Below are 27,752 nucleotides of genomic sequence, written 5' to 3' on the forward strand. Positions count from 1 at the left end.
TCCCTAGTTTGACAAATTAAATAAGATTCTGTAAACACAAAAAAGAAATGTTTGGAATCTTTATATAGTATCATAGCTACCGTGGGGATGCACCACTTGCACTACGTGCCAATGGAAGTGGGAGCATAAAATCGGTTGTCACTTTCTTATTGCTCCATATATAATCCCTATGCTATCTTTTTATAATAGAGTCAAATCACTTTTGTATTTGAATGGACAATGTGCATCAAACAACAAACCTTCTTTTCCGGGAAATTAATTAAAAAGATCAATTGAACGAAGAATCTTTGTGTAAATGACGTAATTAACTTGACAAGAAAAGAAGATTGATTGAATCTTCCACTAAGGTTCGCTTTTCTTGAATTGTCAATAAATTAATTAATGAAATTTTAATTTTCATTGATTAAGATATGGGATAAAATTGTCCTTTTTAATAATAATTTTTTATAGTTAAAATGACCATTTTCTTATTTACTTAAAAAATAAAAAGACATAGATAGATAAGTGTTTTCTAAGAAATACGTTTAATCCAGCTAAATAATTTCCCGAAAAGTGAATAGAGCCTAAAATTGAAGTAATTTGAGCATTGTTCATTTTTAAGTCATTTATTTGGGTAAATGTATTTTTATTCAGGTAATTGTTTTTTAGCATGATTTTTAAAATCAACTGGGTGACCGAACTGGTCAGGGGTCTGGTTACCGGATCGAACGGTTCGACCGTGAACCAAATGCTCGGCCCACTCTGACAAAAAAAATCAAAAAATAAAAAAATGGTCAAAATTGTTTGAACGATTAACCGCCCAGTTCAGTGGTTCATTGACCAAACGGTTTTGGGGGAAATCCGATTTTGGGGAAAACGGAACCGGCCACTTGATTAGTTCCTAGTTTTTCTGGTCCGATCCAGTTTTAAAAACCATGTTTTTTAGAAAACAATTAGTGGATAAATGCACTTAAACCTCCCCCCCCCCCCCCCCCCCCCCCCATTTACCGGAAAACGAAAGCATGGTGAATTCCGGTCAAATTCCGACCACCATTGGCAGCTTGATATCTCTGGCTGCTGGCGCATTGTTAACGAATTGAGAGATCTTCTCGTCTAAGAGTCCAAGGCTTGAGGAAGGAAGAGGTCCCTACTGGGAAGGGAAGCTTTGCAGAAAATGTAAGAGTTGATTGAGTTGGTTGAATTACAGCCTACCGGAGGCTGAGTCTGAGATAGTGCTAATTTTACTTTTCGAATGATGTATGATGTACAGCATTTTGTACAATAATTGAAGCCGGTTCATGCCCATCTTCCCCAAAACTATATTGGCTTGTTGGGAGCGTGCGTGTATTGGGACATGATCCAGATGCATAATTAACGTGCAGTATGTCAAAACTTATGCTGTGTTTGGTTGTAATGGGAATTTATTTGTACGATGCAAAACCATGGCAGTGCAAATTATGATTTACTTTTATTTCGAATTTATTGGAGTATAAATGAAGTTAATACTTCAAGCAAAATGAAATAAAACTCAAATTAAAATTAAACCAGAATCTACATTACTTTTATTTGTACTTTCATGCATTTGTACTAATGCAAATAAAATTGCACTACAACTAAATACAGCCTTGATGACAATATGAAGTAGAAATTTGTTGTGTTGTTGGTCAGTTGCCTTATATATGAAATAGAATTTGTTGCCTTGTCATGTATTTGCATCTGTTACACTTCTTTATATATAAAATAGAATTTGTTCCTCACATAGTGCATCTCACGGCTCACACCAACCTTGCAACACGTTGCAATGCATCCGAACATCTTCCCATGAATGACACATCGTTTGCATAATCTCTTGCAGTCTTGCATTGAGAATATCTCCCCCATTAAAAAAATATATATAAGTACGGAAATATTCCCAACGCACGGTGTAAAAGGCTGTGCCAACAGTGTGAGCACAGTTGTTGTGAGAACTGAAGCCGATCTCATATGGATATATTCCAGATGTGCAGTTCCAAGTACTGTGAGATTGGTGTAACGAGCGCTTTGTGAGGAGCAAAAGCTGGATTTGTTGTATTACTGTATGCATGTTCTGCATATGCTACCAACATAGCTGGTTTATATGATCTATAGCCACACATCTCAAGCATGATTACAGTCTCAAAAGTAGTGGCTTGTTTATATGATCTATAGCCACACATCTCAAGCATGATTACAGTCTCAAAAGTAGGATCCATCAATGACAACATTCAAGTTTGAAACACGTTTGAGATGTGTTGCTATAAATCAAATAGGAAATTGTGCTTGGTTCAAGTCATACAATTTTAATCAAAGGTAAATTATGAAAATTTCTCTGCGGTTTTTGACAAAGTTTTTAAAACCGGACTGAACAAGGAACCATTCTGAGGACCAATTTCCAGGTAAAATGGTCTGACTGTCTGGTTCGAATGGACAGTTTATTCTGACAAAAAAATTAAAAAACAAAAAAACAGCCAAAACTATTGTCTGAGTCGACAGTTCGATGGTTCAACCGTTTGAGTCAGCAATTTGCTGATCAAATCAACAGTTTTTGGCCAAAAACTGGTTTTGAGGTAAAATAGAACCGATCAAGTGACTGGTTCCCAATTTTTCCGGTCCAATCATTTAATCCGGTCTGATTTTGAAAACACTAGATTTTGACAATCATAAAAACTTCCTTTGAGATTTTACTTTCACAAAATCCCCCTGTGGTATTGAAGAAACCTACAACTAACTCCTTTTTGTTATTGTCTTGGACGGAAAACATTGGCCTAATGAATTTCCTTGAATCAAATTTAAATGAATAAAATAATTTTATTCTGTAAAAAACATTTGGTTTAGTGAAATTTATAAGGGCAAATATGATATTTTGAACTATATTGAAAGATGCCCTAAGATGTAAGATGTAAGAGTAATTTCTAAGTCTCTATTAATAGAACAAAGACGAAAGACTACAGGTTTTTGTGAAATTAGGGAGCAGGTTTTTGTTAAAGTGATACTTCATAAAAGGTAATTATGATAATCAGAAATTTTATGTTTTATCCTTCAATCAAATAAGTGAATAACACATGGCAACGCTTCTAAGCGAGTTGGGATTTCTTCTTGACAAAAAAGCTCTTCCCATTATGTTCCATCAAGATTTGTATCCGCCATGTTTTTAAACCTCAGTTGACCTGGACGATCGGAACACTCGGCTCGAGAACTGTTCAGGCAACCGATTACATTTGACCTAAATCCAGTTTTTAGTCAAAAAATATTGAATTGGTCAGCGATTTGATAATTTAAATAGATGAACCATCCATTCGTTGGAACAGGCCATCCATTCGAATCAGCTAATTAAACTGGTGATTAGAATGGTTCCGCTTCTGAGTCAGTTTTTAAAATCTTGATATCTACACATGTCAACGAATTTGAATCTATTTCTCATAGAGCGTTCCTCACACTAACCTCACAACCACATCCCACTGTTTATTGGGAACATCTCCCCATAAATAATAAATACTAGTACAAGAGATGCTTCCAATGTGCAACCATGACATGCTGTGAGGTCGATGTGAGGAACACTCTACAAGCAGTAGATCCAAGCTCCATGGTGTGTCACCATGCATGAGATGTGGCAGTTCCCATTTTAATGATGGGTCCCAACTCCCAGTTTCATGGTAAGTAAGATTATGTTAGTAGGATATGGGTACATGTTTTGTTGGCAAGAGATACTAAGTCTAGATGAATTCGGATCTGCTATCCACAAGATGTTCCCACATCTCTACCTATCCATGACATGACAACTGCACATTAGGAATATCTCCCTTGTCATTCATGGGAGATGTTACCAATGCATGGTGATGGTGCTCTGTGGGTATGGATGTGGGTTGCAGATCTCGAGTCGCCCTAGATGTGGGAATAGGATCTGCTCCTCATAAATGGGTGCTTCACAAGCAAGGTTCAAAATATCGATGTCTGATACACTGTTATGGGCATATCGGACGAATCAATACTCCTTTTGGTGGTTTTTTTTTTATTTTTTTTTGCCAACTAGTTCAGGGGAACCAGTTTAGGTCTTCGCTACACCTTGATCAAACCACCGATACACCCATTATAGGAGCGTATTGGTGGGGTATCGGAACGATACGTATCGGCCAATACGTATCGATACTTTGAACCTTATTCACAAGCACATCCACCATGGATTGGGAACATCGCTCGCGTGAATAATAACTAATAAAATAATACGTACGGGAGATGTTCCCAATGTATGGTAAGATGCGTGTGAGGTCGGTGTGAGGCGCCCTGTATGAGGAGCAGATCCGGTCTCCTCCTAGATGCGGTCCTCTTCGTTAATCGACGTGTCACGTGACATCTGTTTTGTCGGACACGTGAACAGAAAAATAATATTTTTTTTCAGCGGTGGAAATATATGAGCTGGACTGATGGGACGTCGAATCAAAGATTCAGAGAATCACAAGCCCTCCCAACAATAACAAATACAAAAGATTCCACTGCTGCCTGCTGGCTGTTTTTCCCACTCATGAGGAACTGACACCACCTTTTTTTAAATATATTTTATTTTTATTTTTTTCACTAATGACGCCACTCTTTTGTATTTATTTACCATTGGTTGGCTACTTGGCTTCCATTCCATTTCCATGTATTGAGAAATTCAGAGAGAGAGAGAGAATAGAGGAAAAACAGAGGAGAGCAGAGCATACAGACTACAGTGTGTTCTGCAGAGATGGATAATCTGCGATGGAGGCTGTATCCTCTTCTATCGGTTATAGCCTCCGTTTTTATTTTCTACATCAGAACATCCTCCAAGGTCGGGGACTTGATGTCTCTTTTTCTTTTGATAAACTGAGACTTGCTCTCTCTCTCTCTCTCTCTCTCTCTCTCTCCCTTGTCTGTTTCATCTCTGTTATATCATTTCCCTGTCTTCGATGTGATTGATTATGGTTGAGTTCTGGTTTCAGATTTTTCTATTATATTAACACCTTTTGTTGAGATTGTATTGATTTCAGCAATTTCTGATTGACAAAAAACAAAAAACAGATTTTAGTGATTTATTTAGTAGAAATATACATGAAATTTTATCAAAGTTTTCATTTTATCTCTCTGTTTTACGTTATTCATGGTTGCGTATTAGTTTCTGATATTTAAGTCCTTGAAATACTCTTCTATTTCTGGTAGTTGCCTATTGATGCATCTATTTATTTTGCGCATTTGTCTCTGCATGTACATGCGGGATTATATTTACGTTTATGTAATATCTTTATTTCATATTTTTATAGTGTTGATCACTGGACTCCTGCTTGACCAAAACCAAATCGATTCTAGATTTATAGTTCTTCAGTGATTAACTCTTAGGCAAGAGAGTCTGTTATTTGTTTTCTTCGTTTTAGGCAAAAGATTTAAAACATGTGGTTGACTGGTCAGTATATCTTGAGTATGAAGGAATTATTTTGCCTATTTTGGTTCCAATAGGCAAAAGATTTATCCATTGTATACTTGTATGTCTCTCTCTCTCTCTCTCTCAAAGACTAGCTTAATCTTAATTTAACCATAGCGTGCCCACTTTTGTTACAGCCAGCAAACACTGAATGCAGCCTTCTTCCTTATGAAAGTTATTGGATAACTAGCAATCGCATTGTTACACCAAAAGGGGTCATTTCTGGTGCAGGTTTGTTGTGCGAGATATCACATCTCAAATTTCTTTTTATATCTATTTGTTTCATTTTAAAATAGGTTGAAATTTTCTGAATTCGTAAAATTTCAATTGTATTCCTGCCTTCTTACAGCCAAAACTTTGATTTTCTAGCCTTGAGGGGAAGGGCTACCCCCGTTTTGTGTAGCTCACTTTCCATTTTCACCAAAAAAGGGTTTTATACTTTTGAGAAACCTTTGATGTAATGACATGAAGGTGTTGCCTTAACTCAAATTTATAATAAATAGGCTATTTTTTCCCTTCATTGCTCTATCAGCATCATGGTAAAGCTTTAGACAAAGAAGGCATTATGTTGATTAGTTATTTTATTTGAATCTGGAATGAGTAGTTGAGGTAAAGGGAGGGAACATTGCATCCGTGGTTGAAGGAGAGAATTGGCCGAAGCAAGGACAGGCACATGTGATTGATTATGGAGAGGCTGTTGTCATGCCCGGCTTAATTGATGTGTAAGATGCAGAAAACCATCTCTAGTGGTTTACTCTTTATCCTTTCGTGCATGCTAACCTAAATTTGTCACTTCATATTTATTTTGCTTGAAGCTATGTACCTTACCTTGTGACTCACATGGATTAATGATTCTATTAAAAAATATTAAGATATTGTATGTTGAAAGCAATTATAATTTCTCCTACCATAACAGAAATGATCATCAGAGATGCAAAAATGGTGGTAATAAAACCATTTCATGTTAGGTGAAATCTAAGGCACTCTCCAGGACTGGACAAATGTAAAATTGGAAATTAAAATAAAAAGTCATAGCCTGTCACTTCTATTCTCTTAAAAAATCAATGAAAATTTTATCTAGTTTTAATTTTTTGGTAAAATTTTATAAATTCTAATTAATTATATTTATTCTGTTCCCCCTCTCCCTTGGAGGAAGAATTCCTGGTTTTGACCCTCCATGTGAGTAATTACTAATTTTAGAATAAATTTTATTTCTTTTTATTCATTTAGAAGAACAAATATTTGCATGAAAGAGCTTCTCTTTCAGATTAGAAATATTTGTACATAAGATGATACAATATGAACAAGTACTTCATCTAACATGCAGCAATTAAAAATGTTATGATCATTAGTTTCTTATACAAATTAATCATGTACTATGATAATTTTGGGGACCACATGGTGTATTGGTGTTATTGTTTCAGTTGGTTTTACATGCAAGCACATTCTTGTGTTCCTAGGTAATCAATTAAGTCAAATGCACATTCATTATTTTATTTTAGATGGCAGTTTCTTTTTATTTGTTTTCTCTGGGTTATAACTATTTATCCATGGCAGTCATGCACATCTTGATGAACCAGGAAGGACTGAATGGGAAGGATTTTCTTCAGGGACTGAGGCAGCAGCTGCTGGTATGTATCTTATCAAGACTCCTTATTTAAGAAAAAAACATGTTCTCATAGATGCCTGAAATGTATGGCATATGATTCCTTATTGAACTTTTGGAGAATATAGTCAATGTATAAAGATTATAAAGGCAGAATGCATCTTCATAGCATTGCCTCAAAATGCATTTGCCTTTATCAGTACATGTATACATTTTGCTTGTGGCTATGGGTTGATACCAGACCTCCATCATGTGGTGTCTAACTATTTAGAGCATGAAAATTTAAAAGGTTTTATTATGGTCGGTGTGCAAGAGCTAATGATGCACTTGTTGTAATCTATGCTTTTTCAGGTGGTATAACAACATTGATTGACATGCCTCTTAACAGTTTTCCCTCCACAGTATCTGAAGAAACTTTAAGACTAAAGGTGACTATTGCATGCTTTCCATAAATATTTTTTATCTTACTATATCCATTCTATATGACAAAGTTCATTCTCATTCTATATTCTATTTGTGCTTACTTATTTCTGTCTGCCATGTATGACTTTACTGATCATATTCTTTATCCTGGTTAACAGGTTGAAGCTGCAAGAAATAAGATCTATGTTGATGTTGGTATGCTATTTGAACTATACCTTGGCATACTAATGGAAAGTTGGAAACGGTAGTAATTGCAGTTTGTGTTTATGCCAATAGGTTTTTGGGGAGGTCTTGTTCCTGAAAATGCATTTAATACAAGTATTCTGGAGGCTCTCCTTAGAGCAGGTGCTCTTGGTTTGAAGGTAACTGAATTAGGGTTGTTGTTGTTGTTGTCATAATGTCGATTCATGGTTGAACTGTTATCCTCCGTGAATCACTCAAAATTGGAAGAAGAGTCGACTTAGTTCATCAAAATTCTTTCATTGTCTAAACCCATTGGTTTTGTGCTTTTCTCCAAGGGATATTTTCTCTCTAGGATTAATTATTATGTACAATTATGTTGCTAGAATTTGTTAAATTTTGGAATTTCTTTTCAACTTGGCATTTAACCTGTTTAGGATTTAACATTTTGCATCTTGTACATTGTTGATATATTTTTATGGTACAATTACATTTCTTTGTACTTTCACTTTTATGCTCTTCCTTGATTAGTTGGTTAATATTTGAACCATTTTCTTAGTCCTTTATTCTTATTCCTTTTATCCCTTCTTCATGAATGCAATTTTAGCTTTGCAAAATTTGACTGGACTAAAATTTTTTCAAACACCACAGATTAGATATTCTGTGTTTCTATTCCCTTATATCCTGGATGCATAGGAAGCAGGATATCATCGTTTAAGCAAGTATGGAGAGGCATTTATATGCCATGGACTACTGAACCTTTCCTTTCCAATCTTAATTCTTTTAGAACAAATTATTTTACTCATTACAACCTTAATTCATTAGCAAATCAAGTATGTCCTGGCAAATAGCCATGCTGTTCCATGCAAGTTTTGGAAAGGACATGTTTTGCTATGTTCTGATGTCTACCTAGGATCAGCCCTGAATTTAAGGGATCTTATATGCATATATTACCTATTAGCATGTAATATTTATTATTTTTTCAACTTTTCTATATTTAAGTGGTCCATATTAGCTTTTCTCATGACAAATCTCATGTTTGTAGGACTATTTTAGATGTATATTTTCTCTTTTGGCAGTTCATTGTTTTTTGTTCAGGAAAATTTTAAGTGATCCATATGTATGGATGTAATTTTTCATACTGTTACGCCTCTTGATAGTTTTAACAATATTCAAAGGTCTCTTGACATGGCACTGAACAGGAGTGGTGAAACAGAATTCATGTAACTGTTACGCCTCTTGATAGTTTTAACAATATTCAAAGGTCTCTTAATATGGCACTGAACAGAAGGAGTGGTGAAACAGAATTCATGTAACTGTCCCGTATAGGTGGGACAAGGCTTAGATGATTATGAACATTCAGAGGTCATGCAAGTTTTGGAAAGGACATGTTTTGCTATGTTCTGATGTCTACCTAGGATCAGTCCTGAATTTAAGGATCTTATATGCATATATTACCTATTAGCATGTAATATTTATTATTTTTTCAACTTTTCTACATTTAAGCGGTCCATATTAGCTTTTCTCATGACAAATCTCATGTTTGTAGGACTATTTTAGATGTATATTTTCTCTTTTGGCAGTTCATTGTTTTTTGTTCAGGAGAATTTTAAATGATCCATATGTATGGATGTAATTTTTCATACTGTTACGCCTCTTGATAGTTTTAACAATATTCAAAGGTCTCTTGACATGGCACTGAACAGAAGGAGTGGTGAAACAGAATTCATGTAACCGTCCCGTATAGGTGGGACAAGGCTTAGATGATTATGAATATTCAGAGGTCTCTCTTGTTCTCCAAGAACTTCTTAATTTAGAAGTACAAACACATAAATGGTTTGTTTTTACTCTCATGAAAAATTGATTTTGTCTTTCATCATAAACCTTTTGTTAACTGAATGTTCATGTTTTTATCTGTAAATGCTTTCTTTGAAAACGATTGTATTCTCTTGTAAGCTTGATAAGTATTTAGTATATGGTCTGAAGGTAAATTGATCTTAGGCCACAGATGATCTGCATTTTCATTGTCTATTTTTTAAGCTTGTGTTCCTTCCCTTATTGGAGGTTTATGTCTTCTGACTCCTTATCTTCTTTTCTGTGTTTTTATGTAGTCTTTCATGTGTCCTTCAGGGATCAATGACTTCCCCATGACAAATTCAAGTCATATAAAGGTTTGTATTACTATTTTTTTGTATTATAAGAGTTCCTTATTAAGGTATACAAGGAATCCAGATGAAATAGCCTGATATTTGTAGTTATATAAAATTTACAGAATACTATCCTGATATTAGTTTGTTATTTGTATGTTCCCAGATTGCTTTCCAAAAAATATGCTAATTTCTGCATGCACAAAATGTTTTTCTTGGGTTGGTTTCTGCAGTATATGCATATGCACATGCATTATACTCAACATACATTGTCAGACTTCATTTCAGAGCTGATACATGTGTTCCTTTTTTATGATTTAAACTTACTTGCTTCTGTAGGAGGGACTGTATGTACTGTCAAAGTTCAAAAGGCCATTACTTGTGCATGCTGAGATTCAACCAGATTCTTGGAGCCATCTAGAATTGAAGGATGGTATGGAAGACCCTCGGTCTTATTCAACATATCTTAAAACTAGACCTCCTTCATGGTAAGATAGTTCTATGATGTTAACTTCTCATCTTTTAAATAAGTGAACAAACTAATGTATTTTATCTTAGAAGTATTGTTTTCATTATGGATGTTTTAAGCATGACCAAAGTTGTGCATTTTAATAATAATGAAAATAGTTGTAGAAAGCATGGAATACAAAAAAAGGACCTCAGAAAGAAGATATAGAGAAAAGGGCGGAAAAAAGAGGATAACCAAAACATAAGGGTTATAAACAACCAGTAGAAAAGAGCCTTATGCCAGCAAAAAATGAACCCCTTCCCAATACATAGACCGTCTCCTAAGACCCTTTCTGTGAAGCAAGTTTGCCCTCCTGCTTCTGTCGTACAGCTTCTTCAGGGGTGGACCTTAGAGGGCCTGACTGTAACAGGCAAGCTTCTTTGGAAGATCTTTCCATCTGCTATCCTTTGGGCCCTTTAGAAGGAAAGGAACAGCCGTATTTTTGACAACCTTTCCAATGACATAGTTTCAGTCAAAAACAAAGTTATATGTTTTTTATGTTCCTGGTTAAGTGTACAAAGAGCTTTCACTGGAGCTCAGCTTTTTTTTTTCTTTTTGCAAGCTGGACCATTCTTTATCTGATATCTGAAATCTTTTTGTAAATTCCCATTGTACATGGGCTGATGTATCTGGTTTATCTTTGCAATACAATACTTTACCTTCTTCAAAAAAAAAAATAGTTCCTATTTTTTTGGTTTTCTTCCTGCCTGGACATTCTCTTCATAAGAATGTTCCTATTGTAATCCCCAAGGAGCAGGTATTTACCTGACTCTGACAACTGAATGATCACTCTTACTCACATTTTCTTTTACAAATAAAAAGAAGATTATCATTCACTGTTTGTGATCTTCATACAGCTAAGATTCCCATGAAGAAAAAAATTATGGTCGCTTTTTGTGGTTTTATTTCCGCATCTATCAAAAAATCCACCAGATATATATCTATCTATCTATATATATATGTATATACATACATACATAGATAGTATGTATATATAGTATGTATATATATATATATACATATATATGTATGTATGTATATACATATATATAGATAGTATGTATATATAGTATGTATATATATGGTTATATGGTTTTATGTGTGTGGTTATGGTTATATGGTTATATGGTTTTATGGTTTTTGGGTCATTTCTATATAACTGATTACAAATAAATTATGTGTTTCTTTAGTTTTTCTTCTGGGCAAGATTAGCTTAAAGAATAGCCATCCATCATTAGGAATGTTCAATATCAAACTTCTACCTTGTATACCATTCTTTCATTCATTCACTCATAATCAATAAAACCTATGTTGCCAATCAGAAACATGTGCAATGTGAAACTTTGAAGTTTAATCTGAACTTGCATAGACTTTTTAAATATAATAAACCTTGTAATATGGTTTTCTGATTGTTTCCTTTCTTCCATTTTCCTTTCAATCAGGGAGGAGGCGGCTATTAGAGAGTTGTTAACAGTAACAAATGACACAAGGAGCGGGGGACGTGCAGAAGGAGCTCATCTTCACATTGTTCATTTGTCAGATGCAACAGCTTCCTTGGATCTTATTAAGGTACAATCAGTGTCCTTTTTTAGTTTGTTTGTTTTTGCTTTAAATTGAGTATGGAGCTCCATTCTTGAACTTTTCGTTATGAATATCCCATTATCCTTACTATATTCTGAACAGTTTGATTTTAAAACTTGATTTTCATTCCATACTTAATTAACAAGAAGCCAAATGTTTTTTATCTCTACTTATCCTTTTCATATCCTACGATGAAGACAATGGAGAAGCTTTACCTAAAAAATGGTCTATAAAACAGTGAACACAACCAAATGCAGTTCATGTCTAGGAAAAGGATGTATGTATAACTTAGAGCAACTTTCTAGATTTAACCAAATTCTAGACTAGTCATACTATAATGGAATATTTTAGTATGACTACATCAACGTGGAGAGTAGTGACCTTAGGATAAACCACTTCAAGGAGCTCCTTCCTTTCATCAGTTTTTGTGGACTAGTGCATTTGATTATGTTGTTTTACCCCTGAAGTTTAAAACAAGTCTTACATTTTTCTGTATTTTAGAAGTAATGGTTATTTAGATGAAATACCCTGCTTGTTTCTTGGATGATTCATTTAAGCAGTATATCTACTTCCGTATGTTCTACTTTGAGTGGTGTTGATCTCATGAACTTTTGTAGTTCCAATTCAAGAATCTTATCTCTATTGAAAATTCTATGATAAACAACTATCTTTATAATATTGTATATATACATTTAAACTCTTATACATACACAAACAGTCACAAACAAATATACATAAAAAGTTATGTAGTGACTGGTGAGATGGTAATTTTCTGATCGGAAAACACAGGTTGGCCCCAAGCAGGGTTGTATTTTAATTAGTTTTTAACATTATATCCAAAGTATATTATTGCCGGTACTCATGTTTGAGGCCTAAAATAATGTAGTCCACTTTTATCATGGTATGTACAAGCAAGTTAGATATATGTCCAGTGATGTACAAGTGCAAATCCCCCACCCTTGAGCTCAATGACTACTGATGAAATTTTGATCCCTCTAAAAAAATCACATAATCTAAGAGTTTCCTTCCATGATGAATTTAGAATGATAATCTACTTCTCATAGGGAGCCAAGAGCAGTGGTGACAGCATAACTGTTGAAACTTGCCCCCATTATCTAGCATTTTCTGCAGAAGAGATTCAGGATGGTGATACTCGCTTTAAATGTGCCCCACCCATTCGTGATGCTACCAATAGAGAAAAACTATGGGCGTCCATCATGGTATTTTCTAGTTCCATGATTCTCTTTCTGTGCTTGGTATTTCCATAGTCTTGTTTACAATTGTTTGATATATTTTTCATGAAAACTCTGTCTCAGGAAGGACACATTGACCTCTTGAGTTCTGATCATTCCCCAACAGTGCCAGATCTTAAACTTCTTCATGAAGGTGACTTTTTGAAGGCATGGGGTGGCATATCATCCTTGCAGGTTGGTAACCGTTTATTTCATTACCAGAAGAGGAGTGCAGAAGAGTGTTGGAATTTAGCAAAGAAAACATTCTAATGAAATTGCTGATGCTATCGTGGCATGTTACTAAAACGAAATACAAAAATAAATTTGGTATGTTGGAAAAAAAACACCACTGGGCATTATCTCCTATTTTTCCAAGGGATAATTGTAACCTAGGGTGCTTGTTTTGGGGATTCAGTGGTGGAAAGGTTTTCAAAGAAATTGGCTGCTTAGAAGAAAAATTACATCTGTTTAGGAGGTAGGGTAACCCTTATAAAGTCTTCTTTTAATGGAAGCATAACCCATTTCTAAAAATTGTTTGTGTTGTTTGGTTCATTGTTTATTATATGATAAAAATCTTAGTGAAGTAAAATATCTTTTCATTTTCAATGAGCCACTTCAGTAGTACCAGGACCAAGTACTTAAACATGATTTACGCCCTTCTCTTCTGTATTTGCTTTTATGTGTCTTTATAATTTCTCTTTTTTTTCAAAAATTGATCTTGAAGGTTGACTTGCATGTTAATGAGTGTATGCAGTTTGTTCTTCCTGTGACATGGTCTTATGGACGAAAGTATGGAATCACTTTGAGTCAATTAACCTCATGGTGGAGTGAAAGGCCAGCTAAACTTGCAGGCCAGCAATTGAAGGTTGTATCTTTTTTTGTGAAATTTCATTTTCACCATCAGAATTCAGCAATCTAGATCAAATAGTCCATGTATTAGTAGTACATTTTTTTTAAACAACAATACTAAAAGAGATCTTGTGCCTCTGCAAACTTTACTGGTATTCTTTTCTGGACTGTGAGTTAATGAGGGATCCCTACCATGACGTGCAGTCTTAAGGCATCAGGTTAGAACCTACTTAAATACCGTGCCCCATATTATATCAGTCTTTAAGTCCCTTCTGACACCAATCCATTGGTTAAATCCACACCCTCATGTAAGGGGCCCCATCTTAATTTGTGACCCTTCTTTTTTTATCCCACCATAATATGAATTGTTCATGTGTTAACAAAGATGAGTTCTATACAATATTTTCTTCTTTTCTATGACTTATTTGGGTTTCATTATCAAAGTGTACATATTATGATATGCTTTTTAGGGATATTATACTTAAACCTATTTTGCACTTATAATCATCATCATCTCCTTGTAAGCCTTGTCCCAACTATATGGAGTTGACTACATGAATCCTGCTCTACCATTCTATTCTGTTCAGCACCATATCCATTGTTAAATTATGGGCCCTTAAATCATTTCTCACTACTTTAAGCCCACGTTCTTTTCAATCCACCCCTAGCTTTTCTAGCTCCTTAACTTGCAAGAGATCACTTCTTCTCACTATTGCTGTAGATGGCCTTCTTTGCACATGCCCAAACCGCCATAGTCTACTTTCCCTTATTTTATCACCTGTTGGAGCTACTCCTAGGTTTTTTGAAATAAGATTATTGCTGATCTTATATGGCACTGAACAGAGTATAATGGTGGAACCGGATTCATGTATGTTAGCTATTTATGCATATAAAATCAAGAAAGCTGTATAATATGGAAAATTATAAAAACAATGAAATACAAGTCAAGCAAAAAGGTATATGATCTTGCTATGGCAGTGAAGACCCACTTTACAATGCATCCTCGTTGGCCCCCATTTTAGCTAGACCATCAGCAACAACATTCAAATCCTAGAAATGTGCCCCACAGTTGGACAAGAACCAAAGGGAATCTGGATTTCATTAAGCATGTGGAGCAATCTCCACAGGCCTCTTTCAAATCCTATACTACTCTACTTCTATATGGAAATCCCTTTCAATCAGGACAGATGAAGACCTTAATCCCATGGTGACCCTAAACCAAAAAGAAGCACCATTATTTTCACTTCTATGAATGTTTTTCTTTTCTTTTCAATGTGTAAATGTTTTCTGGGTTCCAAAGGTTTATTATCTGACACTTTATGTACATGAATAGTAATTATATGCTCCCAAAATTCATTGGTTCATTCAGGATACAACTTCATACTTCTTATATAGTATGTTTTCCTGAATTAATTATTATTCTTTCAATTGTTAATTTCAGACCCATTTTATAACTCCAGAAAAATGGAATTCATGCAGGGAGCTATTGCAAGTGGAAACCATGCAGATATTGTTGTATGGGAACCTGATACTGAATTTGAACTCAACGAGAACCATGCTACATACCATAAACATCCTGTATGTTTTTTTTCTTACATGTGCTTTTCTTGTTCAATAGACTTGGTACTTTGAACTAAGAGAAAAAAAATGATCAAGTTGATGCTTGTCAGCTTGATTAAACAACTTCACTTTTGATATAATGCCAGGATTTCATAAAATGAAAAACAAGTGTTCACTCTAGTTTATTTTTCATTGTTTACTATCATTAATTAGGCCCAAAAAATGTAGCAAATGGATGATCATATATTTCTCATTCTCTGTTTTGATTCCTCCATCACAGTTTCCGGTCTTAATGATCTGTGGCCCACAGGTTCCTGAAAATGCTCAAGATTGTAGTCTTCAGTGAAACCATGGCCCAAAATGTCTTAGGATTGACAAAGTTAACCAAGGAATTCTAGCATTTCTTACTGGATTGTGTTTTCCTCTATGCGCAGAGTATCTCGGCCTACATGGGAATGAAACTATCTGGGAAAGTTTTGGCAACTTTTGTGAGAGGGAACCTTGTCTACACTGAGGGGAGACATCCTCCCACTGCTTGTGGTGTTACGATCCTTGCAAATTAAAGGGATAAATTGATGGTATGTCATAGAGCCATTATTTAAAGTTTGGTTAGACTTGGCTGGATTAGAAAATATCATTCTTATAGGATTTGGACACAATACACAATACAAAATATCATTCATCAGCAACTTCCTTATATATATCTATTGTTATTTCAACAGGTTCCAATTAAGGTGGGGCTTCCTGAATCCTGATTGTAGGCAATGCAACAACATAAGTTGTTTCCGCCTCCATCACCTGAACATGTCTGACTGTAGCATCTCAGAAATCATTGTATCCTATCAGGTCATTTTCAGAGCTTGTATTGTGTTTCCAATTGCAGGAAGCTTCTTTCTCGCATGTTTTATCTTGGATATGTGTGATATAATCAGTTTAGTTATTGATCTAGAAGGTTCAGTGCCCCCCCCCCGCCCCCGGGTAAAGAATAACCAAAAAAGAAATAGCATTCTTCTCGTTTTCACCCTAAAACAAATATGACATAATATCAACTTCTCTGGGTATATTTATATATTGGCAATACATCAATAGCTGGATGTCAGATACCAAGATTAGTTATCTTATTGGGATTTGAAACCGATACATTCAATTTCCAGAGATATCTGCTTGTACTCTATTGCCGTCTAGAAGATGAACAAAGAAAAAGAGAGAAGATTCAATGGTGTGGTTACATGAATTGCAGCGGAGGGATGCCCCAGGTTCAGTTAAAATGAACATCTAATGGACTTTCATGAACCTCAAGAACAAAGAACTAGGCAAGTAATTAGATTTTTTTTTTGGTAGGCAAATAAAACTATTCCACTAAATAAAACTGTCACAGAACAATAGGTAATTGGGGTCCATGAAAACAAAAGTCCCCAAAGACTTTGGCCCACTGAGCTTAAAAATTAGAAGGCTTGGTAAAGACACAAGGTTTATAAACAAACTTAACATCAAGAAAGGAATTTAAAGAGTTATAAATAAAACCGACCCAGATGTCCAAAAACCATATGATTGCACAACTTTTCCTATTTAGCGAGTCCAAAACAGCTTTAGCATCTGACTGCTCTGTTGCCAATAAACAAGCTTTTAAAATTGCATGCAGTTTCAGCTTCCATAGAATTTGAAACCTTGCCTAATCTATTACTGGAGCCAAACCGAATTGCCGAGAATAATACAAGGCAAGATACCATGAGAGCCAAAACCTTCTTTAGTAACACCCCAATCACAAAGAGGAATCATAAGCCCTTGACTATTTCAATCTTCCTGCAGAGCATTACTTACAGGTTTAGAAAGAATATCCAATCTCCCATCTACAAACTGAATTACATTGTTAACATAATTCGACACCCAATTATAAGATAACCTTGAATTATTATTGAAAATGTGATTATTTCTTGGGTGTCAGATATAATAAAAAGAAAAGGCCAACCAAGACAAAATTTTCAATATTTCAGACTTACCTAATCCAGAATTTAAAACAAATAGAAATAAAACATTAGAACTCTAGTGACTAGAAAACAAAATAACTCTTGCAAACGATGGTACAGCGTTAACTTTGCAGCGCATTTTAGATGAATAGATCACACGACACTTCTAACCAGTTGGCTTGAGGTTAATACTGATGTAGGGGGTCTGTTTTTATTATTCACTAATATTCCGGATCTGTCTTTATTTGGGTTGGGGGGAAGTAGTGCTGTCAATTGGACTGGATTTGGTCCAATCCGGTCCAATCCAATATTAGTCCATTTACAAATGGATTGGACCAAATCCAGTCTAAATACAAACAAACCAAGTCCATTCTGGTCCAAATAAAATGCAAATGGACCAGATTGGGTCCAATCTAATCCAAGTTGAATCAAACACCAAAATAACATGAGAAATCCAAAAAATATATAAAAAAACTTCAACACCTATTGCAATCCAATCCAATCCAAAGTGAATGAATATAAGTACTTTTGTAAGTCATAAAAGTACGTTGATAAAAATACTTTCATAAAAGTGCTTTTGTAAAAGTACTTTCATAAAATGCTTTTATAAAAGTACTTCGTAAAAGTGTTTTTATAAAAGTACTTTCATAGAAGTGTTTTCATAAAAGTACTTTTTATAAGTGCTTTTATTAAAGTGCTTTCGTAAAAAATATTTTTATAAAAGTGCTTTCATGTAAAAATACTTTACTTTCGTAAAAGTACTTTTCATACAATCTTTTATAAAAGTGTTTTTTGTGTAGAAGTACTTTTATAAAAGTGCTTTTGTGTAAAAATACTTTTATAAAAATGTTTTCATAAAAATGCTTTCGTAAAAGTACTTTTCATAAAATTACTTATATGAAAATATTTTCATAAAAATATTTTTATGCAAGCTTCAGTTTTGATTGATTTCAAATTAGAAAAGAGTTTGGCTTTAAGATCGGATTATTGAGAATTTGGTTTTAGATATTGACCAACTTATTTTACATTAACATTAACCCAATCCAATAATTATAACATACCATCCAAATTCAATTCTAATCCTATCCTGTCCATTGACACCCCTAGGGGAAGGGTACAAGAGGTGGATATGGATCCACTAAAGTTCTGTAGGAGCTCGAATTTCAGTGGCGTAGTAAGACTTTTGTTAGTCAATCGACTTATTGTTTTAATGTTTTATTAGTCAATCTGCTTTATAAGTCGAATTATTGCCGTTTTATGTTTGTCTGGTCCCATTTTAATGCTGCAAGTGGGTCACTTGGAGTTCTCTGCTTGAATTGTTAGTAAGCGACCATCCAGGCGTTGCCAAGATTGAACTGGATACCCATGAGTTATGATGTTCAACTATGTGGCACGGGAAATCAGATGTAAAGTGGGTTTGGTTTGTTGACAAAAAATGGGATTATTAAAAAAAAAGGGTAAATTGCCGAAACCTCTCTTGAAGTTTGCGAGGCAGTTGTTGAAATTTCCCCTTAAGTCTGGTATTTGAACTTATTATCTCTTGAACTTTTTTAATACAGTTGGAAGTAGACTTCTCTATCTCTACTAAAAGGCATGAAAATATTCACAATACCCATTCCATTACTTTTAATGAGAATATTTTTTAAATTTTTTCTTCATATATCAATGACTACTTCAAACTCTTTTGATCTCTATTCTAAAATTGATTTATTTTTTAAATTTATCCTTCATATGAATAGCTCAAAGGTAAAACTGTATATATATAAATTCTTTTGTTCATAAAACCTGGACTATATTTTTTCCCTAAAACCAGCCTCAATAATAACAACTGCATAGGTATTTTAAATATTTGTATGCCTCATATTAAAATATTCTAACAAAAGTTCTGAACCCTGAAGGGATCTATTTGCAATCGTATCAAAAAATTCAAAAAAGGTTTATTGCAATTATCAAACTTTAGCGAGGTTTCAGAAAACAAAAAAAAAAATCTCATATTAGAAGAGAACATGATAGAAAGCAGGACAAAGGAAGGAGTGCAAAGCAACTGTGATCCGGTCACACCGGACAAAGACGGTTCCATGCAGCTTACGTCGTTAAATTTTGACGTATAGGAAGTCGATATGACTAAAATGTACATGAAGAGAGATTTGGTGGACCTACTCGAACTATGACGGGAGTCAATCGCCATTCTCTCCTTGAAAGGCGCCTGATCTGATGATGACCCAGCACCAGCAGCGAGCAAAACATTGAACCCAACCCAACCCCCCAAACTTGAAGTCTCAAATTCCACGAAGGTTCCTAGCTTTCATTAATTGGCACCAAAGTTTGAATAACTAAAACCAAACGAGTCAGTCCGGTACCTGGTAGGAAATCCGGATCAATGACCGGTCTGAGTTTTATAATCATGTCATGGGAATACCTACAATGCCGGAAAGTAAGATACCGGAAGAACTTTGAATTTGGTGGCATTGATTATGACAATTGACAAAACAGAAAGATTAATATAAATTTGAATGGAAAGGAACGTCCTGCAAAGCCCGGAATTTGTTAACTGTGATAATGTTGATTTAGCGTCCATTTCGCATCGATGCCGTTGTTCCAGAAAATGGGGATACATCAACGTTATATAGGAAAAAATGGTGTTTTAGGAAATGCCTATTTGGAACTATTTTTTATAAAAAATAGTGTTTTAAGTCATATTTTGAAAATCAAGAAGGCTTGGTTTAGAACAATGTCGAATTTAGCGTTTTTTTCAGATTACAGCTCGTTGTTGTCAATGAGGACGTGATGTGGCAGTGGCATGGACTTCCTATAATAGGTATCAATGCTGAAAACAAACATGTAGCACAGCTGCACAGGTACCAAACAGAAAGTGTTGTTGTTGCTTCAGGAAACGTCCTACCTGGCAGCAACGTTTCCAAACAGAAAAAAAAAGACACTGTTTAGAAAACGGTGCTTCCAACCCATACATCAGCAGATATGTGAACGTGTTGTATCTGCAGCATCGATGCCAAACATATACTTAGGCAATGTTTGGCATCGATGCTTTTTACTGAGAAAACGGTAGCACCACATAGGCATCACATCAGAGAAAGTAGTACTTCAAACAATGCCCTCTTGTTTGGTACCATTTTTTAAGAAAAAATGTAGCTCCAAACCACACCTTAGAAACCTGTAAAGTGTGGTCTAGAGCAACGTCAAATTCAATGTTTTTTGATAAAACAGTGCATTGTTGCCATCGATGCAATGACATAGCATCAATGTGGCATCATTTTAGACATTGGATAATATAGATCAATGTTGAAAACATGGTTTTCAAAACCGGACTGGATCGGACAATCGGACTAGAAAAACCAGGAACGGGCCGAGCATTCGATTCGAATGATCGAACCATTTGACCCGATAACCGGACCTCTGACCGGTTCAATCACTAGGTCGGTTTTAAAAATCATGATTGAAAATATTATTACTAGCACTGATACCAAATAAAACCAGTATTATTTTCTTAAAAAACACCTTTATGATAACACCGATTTAGAAAACGATACTCGTGCCTAACATTGTTTTCTCAAAAAACAATCCGATGTTCCCAGCATCCATGTCAAACACCTACTTAACCGGTAGGGATTAATCAATTTCTACGCATCACATGCGGATGACGAAGGATTTCTGACTTTTCATCACATTAGTTGTAAATCATGAACAGCCGTCTATCTTTTATACAATAATATTAAATGGACCGATTAGTGATTAGCGAATGAAACCGAACAAAACAAAAGTGAGAAGTAGTGACATTTCTTTTCAATAGAAAGACAACTCATGGATTAAGATAGCTGATAACATTGATTCTGAAATCACATAATTAGATTATTATGCATGGATGTATGGATGTGCTTTCAGCTTGTCATAATCTAAACCCAGAAAACAGATTAATCCATCATCTATGCCTTACCCAGAACAAATTATTTATTCTACCATTTTTCGATTTTATTCATACCATTTTTGGTATACTTCAATCTCATTTAACCTTTCAATGTGTAACAAATTATTTATTCTAACTGACTGAGTTTATGGTTTTTTATGTAAAATCAGATTTGGTGTTTATAAAATTATGCTCACACTGCTGATACTAGGATTTTTAAAACCGAATCGAATAACAAATCATTCAGGGGTTTGGTTCTCGGGTTAAATGGTCCAATCATTCGAATCAAATGGATGGCCCATTCTAACAAAAAAATAATAAAAAAACAGTCAAAAACCATTGTATGGTTCAACCGCTTGGGTCAACGGTTTGCTGACCAAATTAATGATTTTTGGCCAAAATGACAGTTTTGGGGTAAAACAGAACCGATCAAGTGACCGGTTCTCAATTTTTCCGGTCCGACCATCCGACCCGATTTTAAAGACCGTGGTTGATACAACCCTTTTCAACCACGCATTGAAAACATCACTCCATAAATAAAAAAAATACAAGTATAGAGATATTTCCAATGCATGGCTGAAAAGGTCTATGAGAGTGGTGTAAACACAATTTTTGTGAGGACTGAAACCACCCTCCTAGCCGGCTTCAGTCAGTGCACATCCGTTCCAACAGCCTTTACAGCCTTGCATTGGGAATATCTCCATACTTACATGTTTTATTTCATGGGGAGATATTCCCAATGCAAGACTGCAAGAGGCTATTTAAACGGTGTGAGCATGGACTTGCACTGATCGAAGCCAAACTCATTATCTAAGTAGAACTAGAAAAATAGCTTGACAGTGCATTGATCCCCTCTATTTTTTGGTCAATTTGCTTTTAATCTCATAAGCTGGTTTCCTGGCCGAATTTACTGTATTCTTAACAAAATCAACTCAAGCCTTTGTTGGGTTTGATTTGATTGGTTTCAGTTGAGGTCTAAAAAGAGAGGAAAAGAAATGGAGATGATGAATTGAAAGGATTGCTTAACGAAAAAATAATTTATGGGTTCAAATCAATGGATCAAATTAAATGTTTAACTAAAACCTAACCAACAAAGACTTATTTATTATTTGATAAAAACCTAAGCCAAGATTGCAAGCTGGCAACTTCAAATGTGAAAGCTCTCCGTCTCTGTAGCCAGATGGTACAGTACAATAAATAGCCATTTCTGATGTCTGATCTCTGAGTGAGCCTTGAGTCCACCAGAACAACAGCTGCACAGTCGAAGAACGCCAACCATGGAAGACTGGTGGTTACGGGTTACTGGTGGCAAAATCAGGTGAACATATGTCTGATACAGACGGCTCCGGCCTTGGAACCTTGGAAGCTTCCTCTGATCCAAACAGCTGGATCAAATATCAATTCTTTTAGGGATTTTTAGTGTTCAGTCCACCATTAGAATTGGAAAATTATTTTTTTAAATATATTTATGCCTATCTCCCTTATAAACACCATCCCACGTGAATTTAACATTTTTTCCCTCGATATTGACCTAAATTATAGGTTTGAATTATGAATTCTGAGGTAGAATGAACGATAAAAACCTCTTTTTTATTATTTATTTATCTATTTTTATTTCTAAGGTGATAATAAGATTATCAAATCTGGTTCTGCCATTCCCTTCTACCTTCCTTCCATTTAATGGTGTCGATTTTTGTCTTTAAGATTTTAAGAACGCGTTTGGTGAAATATGACGGAAAAGGGGTTTCCAAATCGATCGAATTTGCATCAGCACCCTACAGAGTGTGACTCACAGCCCATCCATCCGCGTAAACACGGGAGATGTTCTCAATATATGTTCACATGTGCATGTGGGGCGCCAATCTGATCTTCCCCAAATCAAATTCCCCCAGAAGACGAAAAGCAGGATAAAAAGAAAAGCAAAAACAACTACAACCAGAATCCACCAACCATTTATTTATGAAGCTGAGAGTGACATTTTGTACTTTGTTGTGCTTGTGATTTGTAACGATTAATTAGCAGGTTTATTTGGCATGAAATTTGCATTTGTTGGTATTACAAGTTTTGTATCCCAAAATTTGAAGCAAAATTTACTATTTTTTGTTGTCTCGTTTACACTCATTATTAATCATTGGTCCAGTGAATTCTACATCCAAAAAATTGACATTCGTTAATTTATTGGTATTACAAATTTCGTATCCCAAAAATTGAAGCAAAATTGTCTCATTTGCATTCATTCGTCCAGCGATTGACACATTCCAAAAAATCGATACAAAGTTTGCACATTTATTATATGATGTGACATTTGCACCAACAAAATACCAGACAAAAAATTGAAAAAAAAATGATTGTTTGAAACTTTACATATGCAAAATTTTATATTTTGATTCAATTCCATTTGCCCATTTGCCCATATGCCCATATTGAGAGTATCAATACTTTGAATTATGGTTTTCAAAATCGAATTGGACCAAAAAAATTGGGAATTGATCAGGTGACCGGTTTCGGTTTTCCTCAAAACCGGATTTTCTTTAAAAACTGTTGATTTTGGTCAATAAACTGTTGACCCGGGTAGTTAACCGTTCGAACTGTTTTTTATTTTTAATTTTTTTTTAATTTTTTGTCAAAACAGGCCGATCATTCAGTTCAAACGGTTGGACCGTTCGCCCTGATAACCGGGCCCCTGATCGGTTCAATTTTAAAAACCATTGTTTGAACTTGATTCTATTTCATTTGCACAGTAAATAAAACAAGGGGTCAAAGACCCAAAAACACCACCCATTGGATCAGCATCATTTATCTAGGGGATGGGAAAGCCCAACACATCCATGAAGGCAGTCAGTGGGCCTCCTCAATAGCAATATAACCAACATAGCAAAAAGAAACATCCAAACAGCCTGTAATGCACATGATATATTCTAGAAAGAAGGCAACTTCTGATGGGCATTCTGCAAAACTTCAGGGTTTACTTAGCTAGAAACAGTCTTTCCTTTATAACAAGCTTCCACCATTTTAGTTGCAGCAGCATCTTTTGCAGCAACAGAACTCCCATTGGAAAATTGTGTACGAGGAAAGTTCCTAATGAGAATTTAGGGTCGGTTTGATTTGTGGTTGGAATTGCAATCGGAATTTAAATCTTTTGAAATCTGAATCAGAATAGTTTAGGGAATGTCATTGTCATTCTACCAGGAATGAGAATGGAATTTCAATTCTGCCCAATCAAACAATTGAAACCGAAATGGGTTATTCCCATCCTGATTCTAGGCCCCTATTCTCGCAAACCAAATGGGCCAACCCTCGATTAAAATCAACTTTGATACAGGAAAATAGAAGAGAAATTGTACCATTAGCTGTATTGCTGGGAATGGGGCAGGTAAAATCCTCGAAATTAAAGTAAAACCATTAGGCATTGCTAAAGTAAAACATGGATGTGTCATTGACAGCTCTTGAAGCCCACAAAATGGCTCTCGAAGTTAATTATAGAACGCCTTACGTCGAAGTTATCGATAGTTATGAAGAAATGATTCCGCATATATTATGTCATTAAGGAGACTAATTAAGCTGTTGACTGGTTGGTTAATGCTGGGCATGATTCTTACTTCCTGGATGTTTCTAGGAATCCTTGGCTCTTTAATTATATTTGTTTTTGTGATTGTTGGGGGCGTGTACCCCATCTCTCCCCCTGTCTTGTGTACTCTTTTCCTAATGCCCATAAAAAAAATTTTCCGTCCAAGTATGGGACCACATTGTCTGCTTTCTCAAATGATAATGCAAAAAATTGCATCACTTTCCTCTTACTTCAATTTTTTTCCATTTTGTTAGTCAAACAACCTTCCTCCTAAGCCCCCACTTTCAATCTCTCTATATAAAATTTGTAAAGATTTTCTTACATTTTCTTTTCTTTCTCTACTTTTTCCTTCAAACCAAACACAGCCTTATAAAAAATGGGGATCACATAATTTTACTGCCATTGTCACTCCTTCCAAACAAACATAACAATGCCTAGAACAAAAGTAAATCAGAATTTGTATTCAGTTCATTTGTATCACGAACATAACAATGCCTTACCCAATGTTGGTCTCAGCTATCTAAGGTGCTTTTTTCTATGGAATTGGGAAGGGTAAAATGGATGTAAACATAAATACTAACCTTTGGCATTTCTTCTGCACAATTGACTATTCACGAATACAAATCCGTGTTATCAGCCCAAAATTCACCTTTACATCAAAAGCATAAGTTACATCAAAATCTAAGTATTTGCATACAGACGGTTGATAATTAAAATAAAATATTTAATTTGCTTTTCTTCCTTTTATAAAATTAAAGATTCATGTGTTCAAATACAACAAATACTGTGCATGAACTGTAGTGCACATCCGACGCTTTTGAAGTCATAATAGAAATTATACATTGTGAAACATGGACCAATAAAAAATAAACAGATCATGGAATATCTTTAATATAATTGATAGAAATGTTAGGCCCTTTTTGTTTTTCAAGGGGCCATTTGCCCACATAAATGTTTCTTAGAAAACACTTAACACTTACACATGTTCTTTTCATTCCCAAATAAATTATACAATAAATTTTTTTATCCATAAAAAGTCATTATTAGAATGGGCAAACTTGTTTCTTATGTTTTGTCAACTTTTCCTAGGTAAAAAATTACTTATTCACCTAGGAGATGAGTATCACTTACTTATTCAAAGAAAATAACTTTACCATAGGACCCACGACTTACAAAAAAGAAAAAGAAAAGAAAATTGGTCATTTTGTGACCCCCTCTTATTCACCCAAAAATGAACCTTAATTTAAAGCGTCACAAATATTCAATAATGTGTTGAATTCTTCAAATAGATACTCACTTGCTAACATTTAATTCTTTATGAGTTAAATTTATAACTTTTTAGAGTTATTTACTTATAAAAAACTATTTATGCATACCATGGTTTTCAAAACTGGACCAGACCGAACGGTCAGACCGGAAAAATCGGGAACCGGTCACGTTTTTCCCCAAAACCGTTGATTTTGGTCAGCAAACCGCTGAACCGGCCGGTTAACCATTCGAACCATTTGAATGGTTTTGACCATTTTCAATTTTTTTAATTTTCTTAAATTTTTTTTATTTTTTTTGTCAGAACGGGTCGACCATTCGGGTTGCCATTCAACTTGGTAACCGGACCCCTGACCAGTTTGGTCACCGGGTCGGTTTTAAAAACCATGGTGCATACCCTAAACTTTCAAAACCAACTTAAACATGCCTTGTTGAGAATTTGGATTAGCTGAACACGATGGTTGTTCAGCTTACTGTAAAACCAACGATGAGGTTTCATGTCAGTAATAAATTCGCAGGTCCCATGGTAAAAAGTACGGGCCCATGTATTTTACTACCTTATTATTGGTCCCACAGCCTATTGAACAGCCATCGCATTCAACCAAACCTTACCTTTCAAAAGTTAAATTGGAAAACTATTCATTAAATTTTCAAAACATGTCGTTTTCTTTCTTTTTTTTCTCTCTCCTCTCTTTCATCCTTCTTTTCTTCAACGTTGCAAGCACTATACCTGATTTGGCCGTTGATACCCAAATGCCATACCAGAGTTCACAAGATTAAAGTTGTGTTGTGGAAGTCCAAATGTACTCAACTTAGACTAATTAGACAGAAACACATGTCTAAAAGATCCCCAAATGTTTGAAACACCACTATTGGTATATTATATACTTGGTTTGTCTACCATTGGCATGTGCATTAGACATGCACACATGTGTGTTTAAAAAAAAGCTCAGTTTGTAAGGAGTACAAATGCAAACATGTACACTGTAATTACATACAAAATACAAGGTTTTGCACTCTACATACTTGAATTTGTACTCCTTCCAAACTAAGCCAAAATTTCAAAACTATCGTGATATTTTTGGCGTGTTCACTAAGATAAGGAGTTTGACTCGGGGATGAGAATCAAGGAAGCTTGGTTGGGTTCTGGTAGGGGTGCAAGTCAGGCGGGTTGGGTTGTGTTTATGGTCAACTCGAGGCCGACCCTAAAATTTGTGCTTAAGGCCTGAGCCCAGACCAAGTCCAAGGTTAAGCCCGATCTTCCCAACCCGAGCCTAGCCCACACTGTGATTTGATGCACTCAAGTTGGGCTTGGGCCCAAGCTAGGCTTAGGTTGGTTAATGAACCCACTCTAAAATATATATATATATATATATACATATATATATATATGTGTGTGTGTGTGTGTGTGTGTGTGTGTGTGTGTTTATGCAAAATTTACATATACAATCTGTATATTTGGGCCGTGCTTGGGCCAAGTTCGAGCTACCTAAGGGTTAGGCACGGGCTTGA

The 27,752-nt window shown here is 35.1% G+C and overlaps 1 protein-coding gene across 1 annotated transcript; it reads left to right on the plus strand.

Moving 5' to 3' along the window:
* The first annotated feature begins 4,616 nt into the window (after positions 1-4,616).
* On the plus strand, positions 4,617-16,468 carry ALN (allantoinase). The gene is made up of 16 exons (XM_088886822.1): positions 4,617-4,804; positions 5,569-5,662; positions 6,036-6,153; positions 6,989-7,062; positions 7,389-7,465; positions 7,619-7,655; positions 7,737-7,822; positions 9,752-9,811; positions 10,127-10,275; positions 11,738-11,864; positions 12,941-13,096; positions 13,193-13,303; positions 13,863-13,973; positions 15,437-15,535; positions 15,952-16,095; positions 16,240-16,468. The coding sequence occupies exons 1-15, from the start codon at positions 4,721-4,723 to the stop codon at positions 16,078-16,080; spliced, it is 1,512 nt and encodes a 503-aa protein (XP_088742948.1). The 5' UTR covers positions 4,617-4,720; the 3' UTR covers positions 16,081-16,095; positions 16,240-16,468.
* Positions 16,469-27,752: the final 11,284 nt, after the last annotated feature.

The sequence above is a fragment of the Nelumbo nucifera genome, chromosome 1, assembly GCF_055504915.1.
Source record: "Nelumbo nucifera cultivar China Antique chromosome 1, China Antique-T2T, whole genome shotgun sequence".
Classification (NCBI taxonomy): Eukaryota; Viridiplantae; Streptophyta; class Magnoliopsida; order Proteales; family Nelumbonaceae; genus Nelumbo; species Nelumbo nucifera.